Raw genomic sequence first — 18594 nt, forward strand, 5'->3', positions numbered from 1 at the left:
ACAACAAAGCAAGCTTGCTCACAACCGTTTGTCCCAACTTTATGGCGAAGTAGGCCGTCATTGAAATTTGTACGCGTTGTTGATGATTGTTGCTAATTCATCTCACGATTTCGAATCAAAGAAAATCAGTTGGTTTTGCACTGACACAGCTGAAAAAGTATCATCATAATTTATGCATGTTAGCGTGTACAGTGATACATTTTCAAGTCAATATAAACTATCAAGACTAAGTTTTATCACTTTGAAATGCAAGCTGAAAAGTCATCATTGTTGCCAAAATGAAAGACGGGCTACTTAGCCTTAATCAGATATTTCAAACACAAAACCAAATTTGTTTTATGGATACTATTCGATAATGAGGCAATGTTTACCAACACGGAGAATATTCCCAAAAATTGCAATGCGAAGCCCAGAAAATCGCTGCGCACGTAGTGAGCGATCATTGTCATATTCTGTTCAAGTGGTGATAAACTAGTGTCACGGTATAAAATTGTTGCAACAATAATTGAAGATTAGTAATTTGAAGATTACAATGTCTTTGTTGCTGCGTGTTGGGTGACAATTGATTCCCTGATCATGAGTATTTACTCAACAAGGACTGTTAAGTACTGGTAATTCAAAGACTCACGTGAATGCTGATTACTAGACAAATTTACTAGCTTGAATCGGTTTTGCTGCTAGCAAAAAGCTCTTTTTTTTCTAGTATTATTCAGGGACTAGACTGAAAGCGAAACAAGGATTGGGCTAGAGTTCCGTTGCATGGTCAAATATCAGTAGTACCGATTTGGTTCCTTAGAAATTGAATCGATTATGTTTGCTAAGGAGTGCGCCTTCGCTGAGATTTAAGTCTCTATGAAGGGTGTAAATAGCGGGGCCTTTTCATCACATTCGATCTCTGAGAAATCAAAACAAAACTTGTTCATAAATCGATGCTTCATTACCTATCAATGGAAAATGGAGTGATACGACATGCACTATACTTACACTAAGGATACGGGTAACGTCACAACAGACCTAAATAATGGTCGCAGTAGCGCATCCGAGAACTTTCTTCCAAATATTACAACAGCTAGTCCATATTGATACATCATACAACAACGCCGGCCTGAAAATTTGTTGAAGATCAAAAACTTGTTCATTGCGACAATATGTTTATCTGCAGGTTACATGGGAATATTATAAGTTGAGTTTTGGAAGTATTAGGAGAAATCTTCCAAGTTTGCAAGTATGAAGAAAAAATATCAAAACTTTTTTGCAATCTACTCAAGATGACACGCAGACCTCCTTCTTTGGCTGAGATACATGTGTCATCCGCAAACAAAGATTTTTGACATCCCCAACGTAATCCCGGTAAGTCAGATGTGAAAATGTTGTATAATAGAATAAAGTGAGGCAAAAGTTCGAGTGGAACAAGAGTTTCTTTTTAAGATTTCTAGCTTAATTCAAAAACTAATGTTGTAAATGTAATGGTGATTCTAAAGCTATTCAAGTAGAATTATAGAAATCGATTCCAATTGAGAAAGTATATGGCTATTTGTTGTTTTAAAACGTGAAAAAGTAATTTTCAGTCGAATTTTCATTACATGGAGCAAAATGAAACTGAAATCTGATTTATGTTTCATGTAAGAGCGTAGCTAGGCCTATGGTATAGATGCTTTATTGTGTTGTAGTTTTGCATAAATGCTTGGAAACAATTGTTGGCCCATAGTGGGACAATAGTTCGAATCAGCGACTAAAAGTTTGAGCCATATATTATCACGCGGATTTTTTTTAATGAAAATTCAGCACATAAAAGAAGCGAGCCGAATGACGTAAATCTGTGTCGAATTTTAATTACGTGAGCGTCTGATTCTGCAAATGTAGATCGTTTTCGTATCCTTCAACATGTAAAGTTACATATTTTGTTCAATACATCTTCAAGCGCACGTTTTTGGGTCGTTCCATCACTTACAACATGTATCATTTAGTCATAACCAGAATAACGTCTACAGTGAGTTTTCATTATTTTTAAGAGCGTAGATGGGTTTCTAGAGGAGGAAGAACAATTAGGACTATCAGAGTATTGAATTGAGAAACATCCTGAAGAGCACTCATCAATTAAAATTCTGTCATTGGAATTGCTTTGCGAGTTAATCCATGAACGATGTTACATTAAACTCATCAATGACAAAAATTTTTGACTTCCACAAGTCAGTTTGAAGCAAATGCTAGACATCATTCCTTTTGCTGGAGTTCCTAGCAACAGCACTGGCGGAAAAAAGTGCAGGATATCTTCGTTCGGCTCGGGTCGCGATCAGCACCGCTTGCCACTGGTTGAGGTTAGAGACTCGGGGTGAACAAGTGGTGTTGTCTCAGAGTAGAACGATCGCATTGCGCGTGAAAATCCGAACAACTGGAGCAAACTGTTTAAGCTCGACTGGAGGGTGGCAGGAGGGTGCGATCTGCGATCACGCTCTATGGCTATTGACCACGAGGACCTCGGCGACAAGTCCCGCCACCACCACAACCCTACCCCGGTGGCTGGGAAGGGTGTTCTCGTTTGTGCGTGTGTGCGCGGAGGGGACATGTTCTGTGTGGTGCAGTACAGTAAAGTCGCGACGCATTTCGCACATTTGGCGGCATATTTTGTGATTCTGTTGCCGGTGACGGTGTACTAGTATATATAAGAAACTAGAGGGCTAGGCCAAGCCATCAGTTGTAGTTTAATGTTGCTCTACGTTAATGTAGAGCTTTTTTTACGTTAGTTTCGTATTTCGTCCGTCGATCGTACTTATCCTTTCGATATCGGGAATTAGGCGATTTGGGTACTATCCGTGCGTGGAAAGTGCGTTATCGAATTTCGGCTGAAAATTTGTGGAACCTACTACCTACATCAACATGAAGGTGAGTTTAAGGATACAGAATGCAGAACAGGATCGCGAAGAGCATAAGGACATTGCAAAAGAAGAAAAGTATGAGGAAAACAAAGAAGACAAAGTGCTTATCAAGAACGTTCTAAAGTGCATAAAAAAAGGATAATGTGAACAACCTATCTATTACATCGTTTAAGATCAGTGAAAACTCAATGAACCTTTAGTTTTCATGATCGACACGTGACTTCTTTGGGACATGGTAGTGCAAAAATCAGCTGCTACACATAAACTCAAGTGATATGAACTACTTCGGAGGCAGTTGACTCCCAGTGACTGGACTAATTGATCCACATAACAAAGCGACAGCTTCCCTAACGCGTAAAAAATCAAGCGAGTGATATTTGTAAGGTCAGTGTTAGGGTGGACAGCAAAAACAATTTCAAAAGTGATTGTGGACATATTTTGTGTAAGGCGTCTAAGAGGGTGCGTACATGGCGCTGACAATACCATTTAGGAACACTGCTAGGTACCGACCTGGCGTATCAGTGATTGCACACGATCAGCTGAAAGGTTACCCATATCTGGAGCGCGCGCATTGCTGGCAAACGGACACATGAAACAGATTGCCAGTTGCCAGCTCGGATTGGAGCACGCGTCTAACTGGCCTCATGCTAGCAGACCCCGTGCTGGTAAAGTCACAGAATATCAAGCATGATACACGCTTTTACGGCTTCTAGGATCTAAGCGAAACTCTCAGGTATGATAATTGTCGTCGGTTGAACAGGTTGATGGAGCAAGCACACGCCTTACGGTGGTTCTATCGTGGATAAGCTGCAACAAACAGGAAATGCAAATCATGCAGTGCTGCAATTTTGTTGCCGCAAAGCTTGACTCAGCCTAATGTATTCCGCCTGCAGATTCCGGCTTGAGCAAATAAGCTGGCTACATTGCATGCAAACACTAAACACAGGTTTGACGCCTTCTCTGGTAGGCGTTGTTCAAATGTGATCTAATAGTGCGTGGTGACAAATGGATAAATGAATATTTTACAACTGTTTTGAATAATTGATCTACTGCTACCGTGAGAACTGTATCAAAGGGCCTTGAGTGAACTTCAATTGAGTGAGTCACTGAGTCAAAATGAACTATATTGTGGTGGAGTGGTAATTGATTAATTCAATTCTGGCATAAAACGAAAACATAAGGTACATATCTTAACCTAGCCAATAAAGTATAGAAGGATTGGGAGGCACATCTCCGAAACCATTAGTTTAATGCAATTTTGACTTGTGTTAAAATATTTACCCATTTTTAGTTTCAGTTCAGTTATAAAATGTATTATTTTAAATGAACTTTTGCCCAATAAGTATACGTATAAGGGGCAAGAGTACGAATCTAGTGTGGGGCAAAAATTTGCTGGCTGAAACACATCGATAGTTTGTGTACTATTATGACAGGCATAGGTACTCTATTGAAGTCATAAACTTATGTTTGCAGAAAAATACACACAATTTTTATCAAAACATTGCCCAAAACAGGATTAATTGTAATATATTCAAAAATAGCGCTTATTTCACAAAACTCCAAAATGTGAAATTGTATTGACTCTTTTTACACTATTGAGCATATTTCGCTAAAATTAAAGGTAATGTATGTATTTTAAATTATTTGCATTTTTTCGCGAGATAATATATGGCTCGAACTTTGGCCCTGCTAATTCAAACTTTTGCCCCACCTAAACTTAAAAATACGTCATTCTTGTAAAATTACATCCTAATTGACTGATTTTTATAACCAGAACAATATTCAGTTTAAAGTGATTCTAACTTAAATTTACGTCATTTTACTTGTTTTAACCCCTCTTCCAGCAGCTTCACTTTTTACCGCAGAAAAAAAATCAAATCGCGATAACTTTTTTGTTTCTCGGTATTTTTGCACCATTTTTTCACAAATTCTTAACAAACTCAGTGTTGATAGACTCACACTCAAAATCTCAATCAATACGCTCTCCCGTTAGAGCAAACTCATTAGATATCTGCTTCGCAAATCTCACACTTGAGATTTTGATGCAAATTCAACTCAACCAACTCAAACCGTAAAAAATGATTCAGTCGCAAAACCCGGCAAAAACTCGTGAAATCCGAATGTTGTTATTTACGTTAGAAAGGATTAACATAATTTTACCAGACTAACAAGAAATTATTGCCATGTGTGAGTAAACTGTGGAAATACGAGACAATGAGTTAAAAGGTGAGCCAACTCATCCATGATTTTTTACTGCTGAGTTGCATGATTGACAACTCACGCTTGAAAAATCTCAAGCGTGAGTTGTGAGAAATTGAGTTTTTCACAACACTGAACAAACTCCTCTTATTTAAGAATCCGTGTCGATATAGTTGATTGGTGATCTGGTTTTAAAGATATTCGAATGCACTACGGTCCGGAAAGCAGCGGAAAGATGCATTTTGAGCTTTAGAATAAAATATTAGACGAAAACGGTATTCTACAAAGTCGTTTGTATGAGTTAGGCCCTTTGTTTGGTGTTATTAATAATGAGGGTGGACCATATATTCATAGAAATGGTGTAACTAACTCTCTTATTTGTAGAAATTATATTATACATGCTTCGGCAAAGTTGAAGGCCATTCAATTTCAAGCAACTTTGTCAAAAAAGTTTTTTTTGTATCTCTTAAATTGACCGATTTAGAGCTTTTTTCCTACGGTGATAATGGGTGGTCCAAACAAAACTGGTTTTCTAGCTCTAGCGTTTTCAATTAAAATATCTCATCAATGCAGTCAATGAAATACTTTTAGAGCTTTGAAAAATGCTTAATTTGTTGAGTGAAGAAACTCGCTATCTCCTTCCATTTGGGAGTTATTGTTGTTTTTTTTTACAAAAACATGCTTACTTTGATTCTGAATATCTCTGATTGGGGCAAACATCTGATTGGGGCAAATATCTTTTGACGGCATTCAAAAGACAAAATAAAATTGTATATTATATCGAAAAATTACAGATGTGTTACTTTTGTAAAAACAAATAATTTTTATCACAAAAACTTTAATAACTTTTGAACTAAAATAGATATCAACAATCATTTTACATGTAAATTTGCGTTTTCCTAAGTTCTAAAACTCATTCATAGACGACTTTGACGAGAAGTTAATACAGTAAAACCTCCATGAGTCGATGCTCCATGACTCGATATCGACTCATGGAACCATATCAGAAACAAAATTTCATGGTTACTATGATGGTCCCCTCGAACAGCTTTCCAAAGCATTTGTTTTCACAACTCGATATTTCCATGAGTCGATGGTCCCTTGAGATATCGACTCATGGACGTTTGACTGTATCTAAAAACCCGAGTTGAAAAACTTATTTTTGATGGACCACCCTACGATGCTTGGGGAAAAATGCTCTAGATTGGTCCAATTTTGAGCTACAGAAATTTTTTTTGGCAAAGTTGATCAAAATTTGATGTTCTACTACTTTTTCTAAGAGTATATACCATTATTTTAGCAAATAAGTGCTTACATATTTAAAAACAATTTTGTAGAAGATAAGTTTTGCCTAAAATTTCATTTTCATGCTCAAAATGCAAAATAACGAAAATATATATGCGATGATTCAAAATAGTTTTATTGACCTATCATTCTTATTTCAAATTTCTCGTCAAAGTCGTCTATGAACTTAGGAAAACGCAAATTTTCATGCAAAAATATTGATGATATCTATTTTAGTTCAAAAGTTATTGAAGTTATCCTGCTAAAAATCCTTTGTTTTTCAGGGCATTTCATTAGAATTGCAAAAATAACACATCTGTAATTTGTAAAAATAATATACAATGTTATTTTGTCTCTTGAATGCCGTAAAAAGATTTTTTTGTGTTTGCCAAAAGAGACACAAAAAAACGTTTATGGTAAAGTTGCTTGAAATTGAATGATCTACAACTTTGCTGAAGCATGTATAATATAATTTCTACAAATAGAAAAGTAGTTACACCATTTCTATGAAACCGTGGACCACCCTAATTTTTAATAACACCTAACTAAGATCCTAACTAATACATACAACTTTGTGAAAGACCGTTTTCGTCTAATATTTCATTCTATAGCTCAAAATGCATCTTTCTGCGTAAAACTGATTTCTGGACCACTGTGCAATGTTCCTTGGGGGACCAATATTTTCCATATAAAATGCCTTAGGCGGCCATTTTGTTTTACGTCAACTTATCGAAAAAAATATATGTGGGCTATACAATGCCATGTAATAAGGAACTACTCTGAAAAAATCATACAAATTGGTTAAGTATTCTTATAGGTATCTGAAAATTACGATACACCCAATTCTGTTTTTGCACGGATTTTTTTACACGGCCGTGCAAAAAAAGTTTCCATACATTTTTCTTCACCAAAACCTTATTTTTGCACGAAACGTCGAGAAATGTTGTTACTTTTTTTGCACATTTTTTTGTAATTTTGAATAGGGTAACGACTGTTTATTTTAAATTGTATTTTTAAATGCTAACAGTTGGCGCCAACAGTATCTCACACGGTACGCATTCTCCGTGCAAAAACAGATCGGGTGTATGAGGTTTTTTGATGTTTTCAAGATTTGTATTTGGCCAGCGTGGTACCAGCTACATAAATACGGCTGCACCAAATTGCTTCATTTTTTCACAACATACTCTCATTAATGTATTGTTTCGAAGAGTGAATATCCGAACACGTTAAAAATTCTGTCGCCTGAGATATATACGTGTGTAATGGTTACGTGTCGGTCCCCCAAAGAATTTCGGAATATCTCTGGATCCAGATGACCAATGATTAATGTTGACACAGATTCTTGAACTAGAAAAGTTTTTTGAAAACTTGTGAAAAAATGGTGCAAAAATACCGAGAAACAAAAAAGTTACCGCGATTAGATTGTTTTTATTGCGGTAAAAAATGAAGTTGCCGGTAGAGGTGTTAATATGTCGAGCACATATGACGTAAATTTCAATGATTTTTTTCTATAGAAACACTCTTACATAAAAAAGAATAAAGTTTTATTTGTAAGTTGATCCATGCAATGAAAGTTCGAGCGAAAATTATAATTTTCACATCTAAAAACAACAAATATCAATAACTATTCCAAATGACAATCGATTTCTATAATATTTGGTCGGTGTTCAGACAGACTGCGCCAAGTGTTTTTGATGGTTTCAGTAAAACGTGCTTCAGGCATTTGAAATCAAATCCTTTGCATTATTTGCTGTAATAATGGTACTTATCAGTTTTATTATGTATCTGTATCATCGGCATCAGAATAGATGAAGTTCTTTAGAGCGCCAAAATATCACTTGGAGTAAAAGTCCCTTACTTGAAAAGCATTTTTATCACCATGACATACAGTATCGGACATATAAAATACACCAAAGCCGTTTTCCCATACAACATGGTCAATTTCAGAGAGCTTTATCTCCGCCGGGGCCTTCCTTAGCCGAGTGGTTAGAGTCCGCGGCTACAAAGCAAAGACATGCTGAATATGTCTGGGTTCGATTTCCGGTCGGTCCAGGATCTTTTCATAATGAAAATTTTCTTGTTTTTGTCAAACCAAGGGGGAGGACAGCATCTCTTTGAGCAGGCTATGCGCATCAAGCAACTCTGAGTTACTCACATTTGCTCAGAAATTGAGCAATCTAAGCAGTCAATGTATGAAAAACTTCCTATCATCACTTACACGGAGAAATCAGACTACCCAAAAAATAAGTTCTTTTTACGCAAATTTGGGTAAACTGCATTTAGTTTTTACCCACGGTTGGGTTGTTTTGCCTCTCTCGCAACAGCAATGTTGTCAAAAACAGAGAGAGACGCACCGACCCAGCGTCGAAGTTCAATGGAATAATCCAAATTTGTGTTCTTTCGAGTTTAGCTAACGTTAAGTTGTTTTAACCCAACACGGAGACTTCGAAAGCTAACGCTGGGTAGATTTTTTTTTTGCCGCTGTCAAATGAAAATAACCTAATGATAGGTACATACCAGTTAACCCAAATTTGGGTTATCCCACGGAAGAGCCTCGAGCGCTGCTGTGGGAGTTGTAGAGAACGCACCAGACATCGCAATCAAGCACATCCTTTGGAGATGGCCCAATTTTGATTGGTTTGTTCTCACTTCGCCCTTTTGCTACCGCAGAGACATCCATATGCCAATATTGATCAAACAACTGTTGTGTAAATCCATTTGATATACTTGGGTTTGAGGCCCCAAGTTTTACCAAAGGTTCACCGGCATTGACCGAAGGCCATGCAAGCTTTTTTGACTCTGAAATCAATGTGAGGTGTTCAAGAAAGTTTGGAATCTAGAACGAATCCGACATACTTTACCTGATCAGTTACATTAATCTCAGTGCCAACAAGATGTAAAGGTCGAATTCCATCGCGGTTTCGTAAAAAGAACAATTAGATGTTTTATTCGGGTTAACCGAAAGGCCATATTGGCGACACCAACTCTCGACTACCTGAAGAGCACTTCGCATCAGGTCGAATAGGGTGCTTATGCACATACCAACTATCAAAGCTAGATAGTCGTCGGCAAATCCCTAAGTTGGAAAACCGCTATTATTGAGTTGCTACGAGATTCCACAAAAGTGGTGACATGACTCCTCCTTGAAGGCATCAGCAAACACTCAATTTTCGAGTCGCTGCTTGACGCAATGTCGGTTTTTGAGCATTTGATGAATCCAATTGGTAATCATTGTAGGCCCATGGTTTCGTGCGGCTTCCAATATGGCATCGAAAGACACGTTATCAAAGGCACCCTCAATATCCAAGAAAGCACCCAAGCAGGATTGCTTCTTAGCGAATGTTTTCTCGATATCGTATACAATTTTGTGTAAAAGAGTCACAGTGCACTTTCCAGATTGGTAAGCATGTTGATTCACATGAAGAGGCATGTTTGCCAAATAAACATCACGGATGTGATGGTCGATAATGCGTTCCAGACATTTCAGAAGAAAAGAAGTCAGACTGATTGGTCTAAAACTCTTCACTACGACGCACGTCCTACTTTCGGGATAAACTTTACAGTAATATCACGCCAGGATCTGGCCGGTAGCAAAACTGCTCACAAGTAGCTTTTTCAAAACATGCTTGATAAACTCAAATCCTTTTTGGAGCAGCACAGAATAAACCTCATTTGCTCCTGGAGATTTGAAAGGAGCAAACTATTAAGTGCCCATTGAATCGATTCAGTATTTCATTTATTTAGATTGAACGAAATTCAAAACGTAAGGATAAACGAAACTATGATTGAATGTTAAACCAACTATAAATTAAATAAAGCTCAATGTGATACACAGTTAAAAATATTGAAGTTTACACGTCATGTAAACTTCATTTATGCTATGTAAACATGACGTCATGTAAATCATGTAAAAATGTGTTACATGTCATGTAATCACACAGAATCCTGCTGAATTACATGACATATAGTTGAAGATTACATGACATATCATGTAAATATCCATGATATTCCACGCTCCAATTATGTGCATTATATGTCTCAGAAATTTACACGTTTCGTTCGAACTGTGTAGCTGTAAAATAAAAACACCCATAACGTTTCAAGTTGTAAATCAGACTAAACTCTATTTTATTCGTGTTCTTCTAAGAAGCTATTCGGCTCAGCCGAATGGATACCATTGTTCGTTAACAGACATACTTCAAGGTGTATCATAATAAGGGTATACAACAGTAACTACACGAAAAGACATTTGGTTCATCCGTAGATGCTATGTCCACACATCCGGGGAAGTGTGTATTGAATAAACATTCTAAGACTTCTTCATCAGAAGAAGTAAAGTCACCATTAGGTAAGCGAATTTCGTTCACTTGGAAATCCTTAGATTTTGAAACGATTTTGTTCAGTCGACTGACTTCACTCAAACTGGAAACATTTATTCAAAGGTTTTTCCATCCAGATCGTTCAGCAGAACGAAGAGCCTTCTTGCAAACCTTGCGAACCGACTTGAACGACACTGATCCAGCTGAACGGCGTCTGTTCCAACTCCTTCTACATTGTTTCCTGAGCCTAGTCAGATGGGAATTCCACCATGGGGTCCCTCTTGTAGTCTTTACAGACCGCAGAGGACATGCTTCTTCAAAAGCTTCCATAATGTAGGATGTTGTAGTATCAACGGCATCATCCAAATCACTTAGATTGTCAATGGACGGAGAATATCCATGAAATTTGGTCGCAACCAATTCGATATAGAGTTCCCAGTTTGTTGACCGGGGATTCCTAAAACGCAAAATTTGCGCAGTTCTGAATGTTCAAAGAAGATGTAGCGATGATCAGATAATGATTCCTCATCTGATACATGCCAATTCGTCAACTCGTGACTGATTCTATTCGAGTGAGGTGGACTTTTACCACCGGAACAGGCAGTCCGTAGTGTTAATTCTTAGCCAGTTGAAACAACCGCTACCGACACTACGCGGCTATCTAGGCTGCTCGGCAAAAGAAGGTTAATATTGATGATTAACTCCTGACGTGCCCAAACAGCCGACAATTCTCGACTAATGTCCAACCCTGCCAATCGTGAGTTTTTCTTTACCTATGCTAAGTTATGTAAGAACTTCCGTAAATATCCCACAATTTATTATTGTTACAAGCTGAACAAAATGCGTTGAATGTCGTGTTGGTTAATCTGAAATATTTATTGTAGAAACTACTGAATCCATGGTCAAATTAAGAACTGCACCAACCGACTACATTAAACTGTGAACTCTACCAAACATAGTCAACATCACTACGCAAGAAAATATATTATGTTTATTTAACCAGAGTTGTAGTATTTATGACTATAAATATTCTAGATTTGACAAGTTTGGCATTATACTTTTGACCACACTGTGTTGTACGGTGGATGTCACGTATTGAAATACAATGCTTTGTAGTGGATGCTACTATGAACATAGTCACATTTACTGCATTGCTCAGTGATTTTTACCAGATTATAGTAAACTTTATACATTTGTGTAGTCGGTTGAAAATCGTTGGTACAGCTCTTAATTCTACCATGGATTCGGTAAATAATACAACAAATAAATTTGTTTGCGTGTACCTTAGAGTGATGCAAATTTTGAAATGTTCGCTCCCCTATACTCAAACGATTTTAATTATGGTAAATAGCATCCTCCCAAAGTTTGAAGTGATTCGGAAGAAATTTGACTGTGCACACGCCATTTGAAGTATATATGGAGATTACTATGGAAAACGCCAATCTTTTGTGTTCGGCCCTCTATCTCTTAGTCATAATATTTTATGGAAAAGTGAACAAATTCTTCTAATGTGAAATCCTCCCACCTACAATTTTGCCGAAGACCACTTTTTGATTGGACGTCAGGATAAAGTGTTATTCATCATCATAAAGTTGGTTTGCATGTAGCATGCTTCACCAACTGTTCGGCAGGCAACAGTGGCGCTCCTGGCGGGAAGAATAGATCAAAGTAATCCAGGCTAGTATGTTCTACAGCATAAAAGCAGTGTTGCTCTGAAAGTAATTGAATGATCATCTCAGCATGATTTAGACTTTGTTATCAAAAATAACAAATTATCCTTACGTCCCATCGAAATGTGGTCTTCGTCAAAGTTGTAACTGGGAAGTTTTCACATGAGATGGGTGTGTTCACTTTTCCATAGATTATTATGACGAGCAGTTAGAGGACTAAACACAAAATGTTTGCCTTTTCCATAGTAATTTCCATATAAACTTCAAATAGCTTGTGCACAACCAAATTTCTTCCGAATCACTTTTGGGAGGATCATTTGCATCATAATTGACATCGTTTAAGCATAGGGGAGCAAAAACTTCAAAATTTGCATAAGTCTAGTGTACCTTCTGCCCAGAACTGCATATTTGTAACATTCGACAAAAGTACCCAAGTAGCACGCGAAACATCTTCCTAAGAGATGCTTTTCAAAAATGGTTTCAATCAGTCGAAATGAAACAGTCATTCAAGTTATCGTGCAAAAGTTTGGGTTCACCCCTCGGTATGTTGCAAATCGTGCAAAAGTTTGGGTTCACCTGAGCCGCACGCAAATATTTTTTTGTCAATATCTCTACCATTTTTCAACCGAGTCCAATAATTCATAGCTTTTTCAAACGCAAACAATGGTGCGTACATGATTGATTTCAGATTTCACAGATGTTTCGTGTTTTAAGTAAGTTCAGGTGAGCCCAAACTTTTGCACGATACACCATACTGAAGGGTGAACCCAAACTTTTGCACGATGATTTGAATGACTGTTTCATTGATTTTGAATAGTTTTCAGATTTTTCCGTGAGTGCTCTTTAAAGAACATAAGATTACGATTCTAATGACACCTTGCTCTAAAATTTTGGTCTATACAATTCTGAGGAAATTAGCTATGCTTTTTTAGTGTGTTTTTTTAATGTCACAACTTTAAATAAAAATTTAGTATATAAAATTCGAAGAATGTTTTTGAAAAAATTGACCGAATTCCATCTGGCCGAACGGGTCGTTTGACCGAATTACGAACAAAAACTAATCTAATTGCTACAACACTGATGTGTATAATTCAGAAAAGCGGCTTAACAACTGTGATAGGATGGGACGTCATGTTTGTTGAGACCAAGGCAGGTTCATTTCTCTAAGGTGTTCCATTATGTTCACTTTGTGGAGAAAATCAGACAGGGTAGGTGAGGAAGGGCTGGCCGTTTTGTTTACAAACATTTGAGATGGCCTCCTAGCCACTTTCGCAAAGCGATAACACCTTACTCTGAAATTAATTAACTCATTACGCGTGGTAAAGATGGACAAATTATGGGTGAAATTATAAAAAAAAATCCACTTGCTCAGCTGGGATTCGAACCCAGGACTCTTGTATGCTAGACGAGCGCTTTACCAACTAAGCTACCGAATCACTTGGTGACCCAATAACTGAGTTGGTTATAAGTTTAGAATTCAAATCCCTACAGATCACGAGGACCCCTTTCATAACCCATATCCACAGACAAACAGACGTAACACTTAGAACAAACCGCGATCAAAATCATAGTCACGAAGACATGTGCGCCCAATGCTAAAATCGGTGTATTTGGCCGATGGACCAACAGATGGCGGTAGTGTGTAAACGTCAAACGCGAACATAAATGATGCGAGCGCTGCGGGTGGTGGATTGGCCACCTACCATATATTTGAATTGGCCGTTTAAAAGGTGGTCGATGGACATCGGTGAGAGTGTGACGTCTGTTTGTCTGTGCCATATCCATCCAGATAGCCCAGATAGCCGTAGCGGTAAACGCGCAGCTATTCAGCATGACCATGCTGAGGGTCGTGGGTTCGAATCCCACTGGTCGAGGATCTTTTCGTAAAGGAAATTTTCTCGATTCCCAGGGCATAGAGTATCTTCGTACCTGCCACACGATATACACATGCAAAAATGGTCAATCGGCAAAGAAAGCTCTCAGTTAATAACTGTGGAAGTGCTCATAAGAACACTAATCTGAGAAGCAGGCTTTGTCCCAGTTGGGACGTAACGCCAGAAAGAAGAAGAAGATCCATCCATCTCATGTTCCTACACACGCGGAAAGAGCGAGTGCGATTTATTTAGTGTTGAAACTGTTTGCCTATCGTACCTACATCGCTTCCACAACAACTGTATTGTGGAAATCAATTGTATCACACATTAAATGCACCCCAGGTATTTGTAGGCTATAAAAACGCTAAGAACGCATAGGTTAGCATTTGATATGTTTGTATAGAAATATATAGTGATTTCAAATGGTAAAAAGTTTGAAAGAAAATACATAACAATTTTTACTATTCTTACCACTAGATGGTATTTCAATCGTGTTAATCATCTATGAATAATAATCAATCAAATAATTGAACATTACACGCGTGATTTATATTTTGATACAAATAATGCTATTTTATGATAGAGAGACAAATTTACAATTTTGATTCGTAAATTGTCACTGAAGATTATGGACTGCACTCGATTGCAACGCCAGATATTGATGTAGTTTAAATTCACTTGTTCATTCCCTCCATAATCCATAAATAGTATAAAAACACTAATTGAAATATCACGCTGCGGACTGTCACACGCTTGCAATGCACACCAGTCAGTCAGCCACCAATCGTGTATGCTCCAATTTGGTTTGACTTCTACGAAACCAGCTCGTTAACCGCGATGATCAGCATAGGACGAAAGCAGCGCACACAGTCTGCAAAAAATCGGATTTCCAATCAACCCATAAGCCTATCATCATAGTCCATTACACTGCTCGCACAAACGTTTGCTGTCCATATTTTCATCCCAAGCCATTTGACACTACTGAATGATGTAATAGATGCAAGGTTGTTCACATTCCTTGAGTTAGATCATTTAAAAACGTGATACAAATTCTATCAGCAGTTGCAATGCACTTTTTTACACACCCATCCCACGTCACGTGTCGACCTACACAAGTGCACATAGAGACAGATTATTAATATTATGTTTTTTTTTCCTGTTTTTCGCATGGTAGCTTTTTGCTACAATCTTGATTGTAGCTTTAGCAGCATCTAGTTTAGCGAATCCAGCGCCGGATTGCCCACCAGGTGGACATGGCTACGCCTACCCCGCACCAGAAGTTCAGCTTTCCGTTGGTAAAGCCATCAATAGCGTAAGCGTCACGCCCGGATTTTCATCCTATTCTGTAGGTGGTGCAGTGAAATATGCTTCTGTTGGACCGTCGTATAGCTCGTACGAGGCTTCTCCAGCATTCTCTGCTCATGGAGTTGGATCCGATTTGAAGCTCTCAAGCTATGTTCCTGCCGTCAAAACTGTTGCTGCTACCCCAGGTGTAGTTTATGCAGACAAATCTTCGGCTGCATCCTATGCTTCAGTGATTCCTGCCACCAAAGTCATTTCTGCTGCTCCTGCTTATGTGGCTCCAGCTGTAACAACCAAAGTAGTTTCTGCTGCGCCAGCATATTTTTCCAATGAATACCTGCCCCCAGCGAAGACAGTTGTATCAACTGGACCAGCATACTCATCTTATGTCTCGACTCCAGCTGTTTCGGCCTACTCAGCTACTCCCGCTATATCTTCTTATGTGTCTACGCCAGCTGTGAGCAAATATGTTAGCTCGCCAGCCTATAGCTACGCTGCCGCTGCTCCAGTTACCAAATATGCTACCTATTCTGCTCCAGTGGCAAAGGTGGCAGCATATGCTGCTCCTGCAGTAAGCTATGCCGCTCCAGTTGCTAAAGTTGCGGCAGTGGCTGCTCCAGCTGTAAGTTACGCTGCTTATGCTCCGGCAACCAAGATCTCGTATGCTGCTCCTGCATCTTATGCTTCATCTTATTCAACTTCATCTAAGCTAGCTTATGCTGCTCCAGTAACCAAATATGCTAGTTATGCTGCTCCAGCCACATATGCCAGCTATGCTCCAGCAGCAAAAGTAGCGTATGCATCTCCAGCAGTCTCTTACGCTGCTTCAGCACCCACGGTGGCGAAATACGTTTCAACTCCTGCAGTTTCATCATACTATGCTACTCCTGCTGTTACCAAATATGCTGCCGCTCCTGCTGTATCTGCATCTTATATCTCTGCTCCAGCCGTTGCTAAGGTTGCCACGTATGCAGCTCCTGCCGTTACTCAATATGCTCCTTATTCAGCCCATGCCTATAGTCCAGCTGTTTCATCTTCGTACGTTTCGACTCCTGTTGTTTCCAAAATTGGTTATGCTTCTCCCACCGTTACCAAATATGTATCAACTCCAGCGATTTCTGCATATTCTGCTACTCCAGCCGTATCGTCTTACTATTCTTCGCCCGCTATATCCAAGGTAGTGTCTTCTCCCGCATATTCGTCATACGTGTCAAGCCCAGCAGTTACCAAGGTTGCAGCTGTTCCTGCTTATTCGACTTCTTATGTTGCTCCAGCCGTAGCAAAGGTTGCTGCCGTACCTGCTTACTCGTCTTCGTATGCTGTTCCAACCATTGCTAAAGTTGCCACTGTACCTTCTTACTCTGCATCGTATGTAGCTCCAGCCATTGCCAAGGTTGCAACCGTTCCAGCCTACTCGACTTCATATGCTGCTCCAGCTATTACCAAGGTTGCTGTACCTGCTTATTCGGCCTCGTATGTTGCTCCAGCCGTTAGCAAAATTGCTACTGTTCCTGCCTACTCGGCTGCATATGCTTCTCAAGCTGTCACAAAATTCGCTGCTGCTCCAGCCTATTCTGCTTCATATGTCTCAGCTCCAGCTATTGCGAAGGTTGCTGCTGTTCCAGCAATTTCTACTGCCTATGTCACCCCCACTGTAGCTAAATATGCAGCTGCTCCTGCAGTTTCAAGCGCGTACGTGTCATCTCCAGCCATTGCTAAATATACCACCAGTCCAGCTTACTCTGCATACAGCGCCGGCCCAGCATATGCTGCTTATAGCGCTGGGCCAGCAGTTTCCAAACTGGCTGTTGGACCTGCTGTTTCTTCCTACAGTACCGGAGCTGCATTCTCTAAGCTAGTTTCAGCACCTGCGTATTCCAGCTATGTTAGCGCTCCAGCCGTTTCGAAAGTCGTTGCTACTCCAGCAGTAGCTGCGTACAGTGCTTCGCCAGCATATTCTGCCTACTCTGTGAGCCCAGCTATTACAAAATACGCTGCCGGGCCTGCTGTTGCAGCATACTCATCTCCCGGCGCCGCCCATGGATACTATGCTGGATCAGCCGTTTCCGCTGCTCACTACGGAGGTATCCGTTATGCTGCTGCAGTGCCTGCTATCACCACCTCCTATGCCGCTGCACCAGCTGCCACAATCATTAAGTCCGCTGTACCAGCAACTATCGTGAAAACTGTTGCCGAGAAACATGTGGAATATTACGTAAACAAATGCGAACCTACGTTTCAAGAACTGCAAAACTAACTTTTTTTTGTCCATTCTAGGATGACCATCCTCGATATGCTTTCGAGTACGGAGTTAACGATCCATTGACGGGTGATAACAAGCACCAGCGGGAAGAACGTGACGGAGATGTCGTTCGTGGACAGTACTCATTGGTCGAACCTGATGGTAACGTGCGCACTGTCGACTACTACGCGGATTGGGCCACCGGTTTCCACGCTACCGTAACCAACAGCCGAGACCAAGTACATGCGACCAAAGTGCTGGGTAAGCGTGCCGTAGTGAAAGCGTAAACGTGAATCAATGAGTGCCACCTCTGAACCATGACAAAAATGTGTATAGATGATTTGTTAGTTGTTAGGAAATAAGTTACGAAAAAGTGCCCATGCAAATTATTTATTGATCGAAGTAATATGCCAGCTATTAGCAAGAGAAAGAATGACGAAGAACTTTTTAATTCACTGTTTAGTTTCATCGTTCCAATAGTTACTTTTTCGGTTATAGTTTCAATTTATTTTTCTACATGTTGTAAATACTAATTTCTATCGAAAATCTTTTACCTACCTACATCTATCCATTTGTTCGCTTCTATAATCTTTATTGAGTCATTACCTTTAAAATCACCATCATCGACTTCTATGTCAGAATGCCAGGAAAACAACGAACAGCAAGTATTTGTTTCATTTCAATGGAAAACGCATGATTTTAATGTGATAAATGTGTCATAAAATAATGTTTGTATTTTATCAAAATAAAATTAAAACAAAATAAAAAACGAAAATTAAAAACTTTTTTTTATCATACACTTAAGAAATTCCTAGACGTAGGCGTCAC

At 39.1% G+C, this 18594-nt stretch overlaps 1 protein-coding gene across 1 annotated transcript; it reads left to right on the forward strand.

The window, feature by feature from the left end:
* Positions 1 to 2345: 2345 nt before the first annotated feature.
* LOC110676231 (paternally-expressed gene 3 protein) lies at positions 2346 to 18548 on the forward strand. The gene is made up of 3 exons (XM_021843277.1): positions 2346 to 2883; positions 15397 to 17739; positions 17802 to 18548. The coding sequence occupies exons 1-3, from the start codon at positions 2878 to 2880 to the stop codon at positions 18051 to 18053; spliced, it is 2601 nt and encodes an 866-aa protein (XP_021698969.1). The 5' UTR covers positions 2346 to 2877; the 3' UTR covers positions 18054 to 18548.
* Positions 18549 to 18594: the final 46 nt, after the last annotated feature.

The sequence above is a fragment of the Aedes aegypti genome, chromosome 2, assembly GCF_002204515.2.
Source record: "Aedes aegypti strain LVP_AGWG chromosome 2, AaegL5.0 Primary Assembly, whole genome shotgun sequence".
Taxonomy (NCBI): Eukaryota; Metazoa; Arthropoda; class Insecta; order Diptera; family Culicidae; genus Aedes; species Aedes aegypti.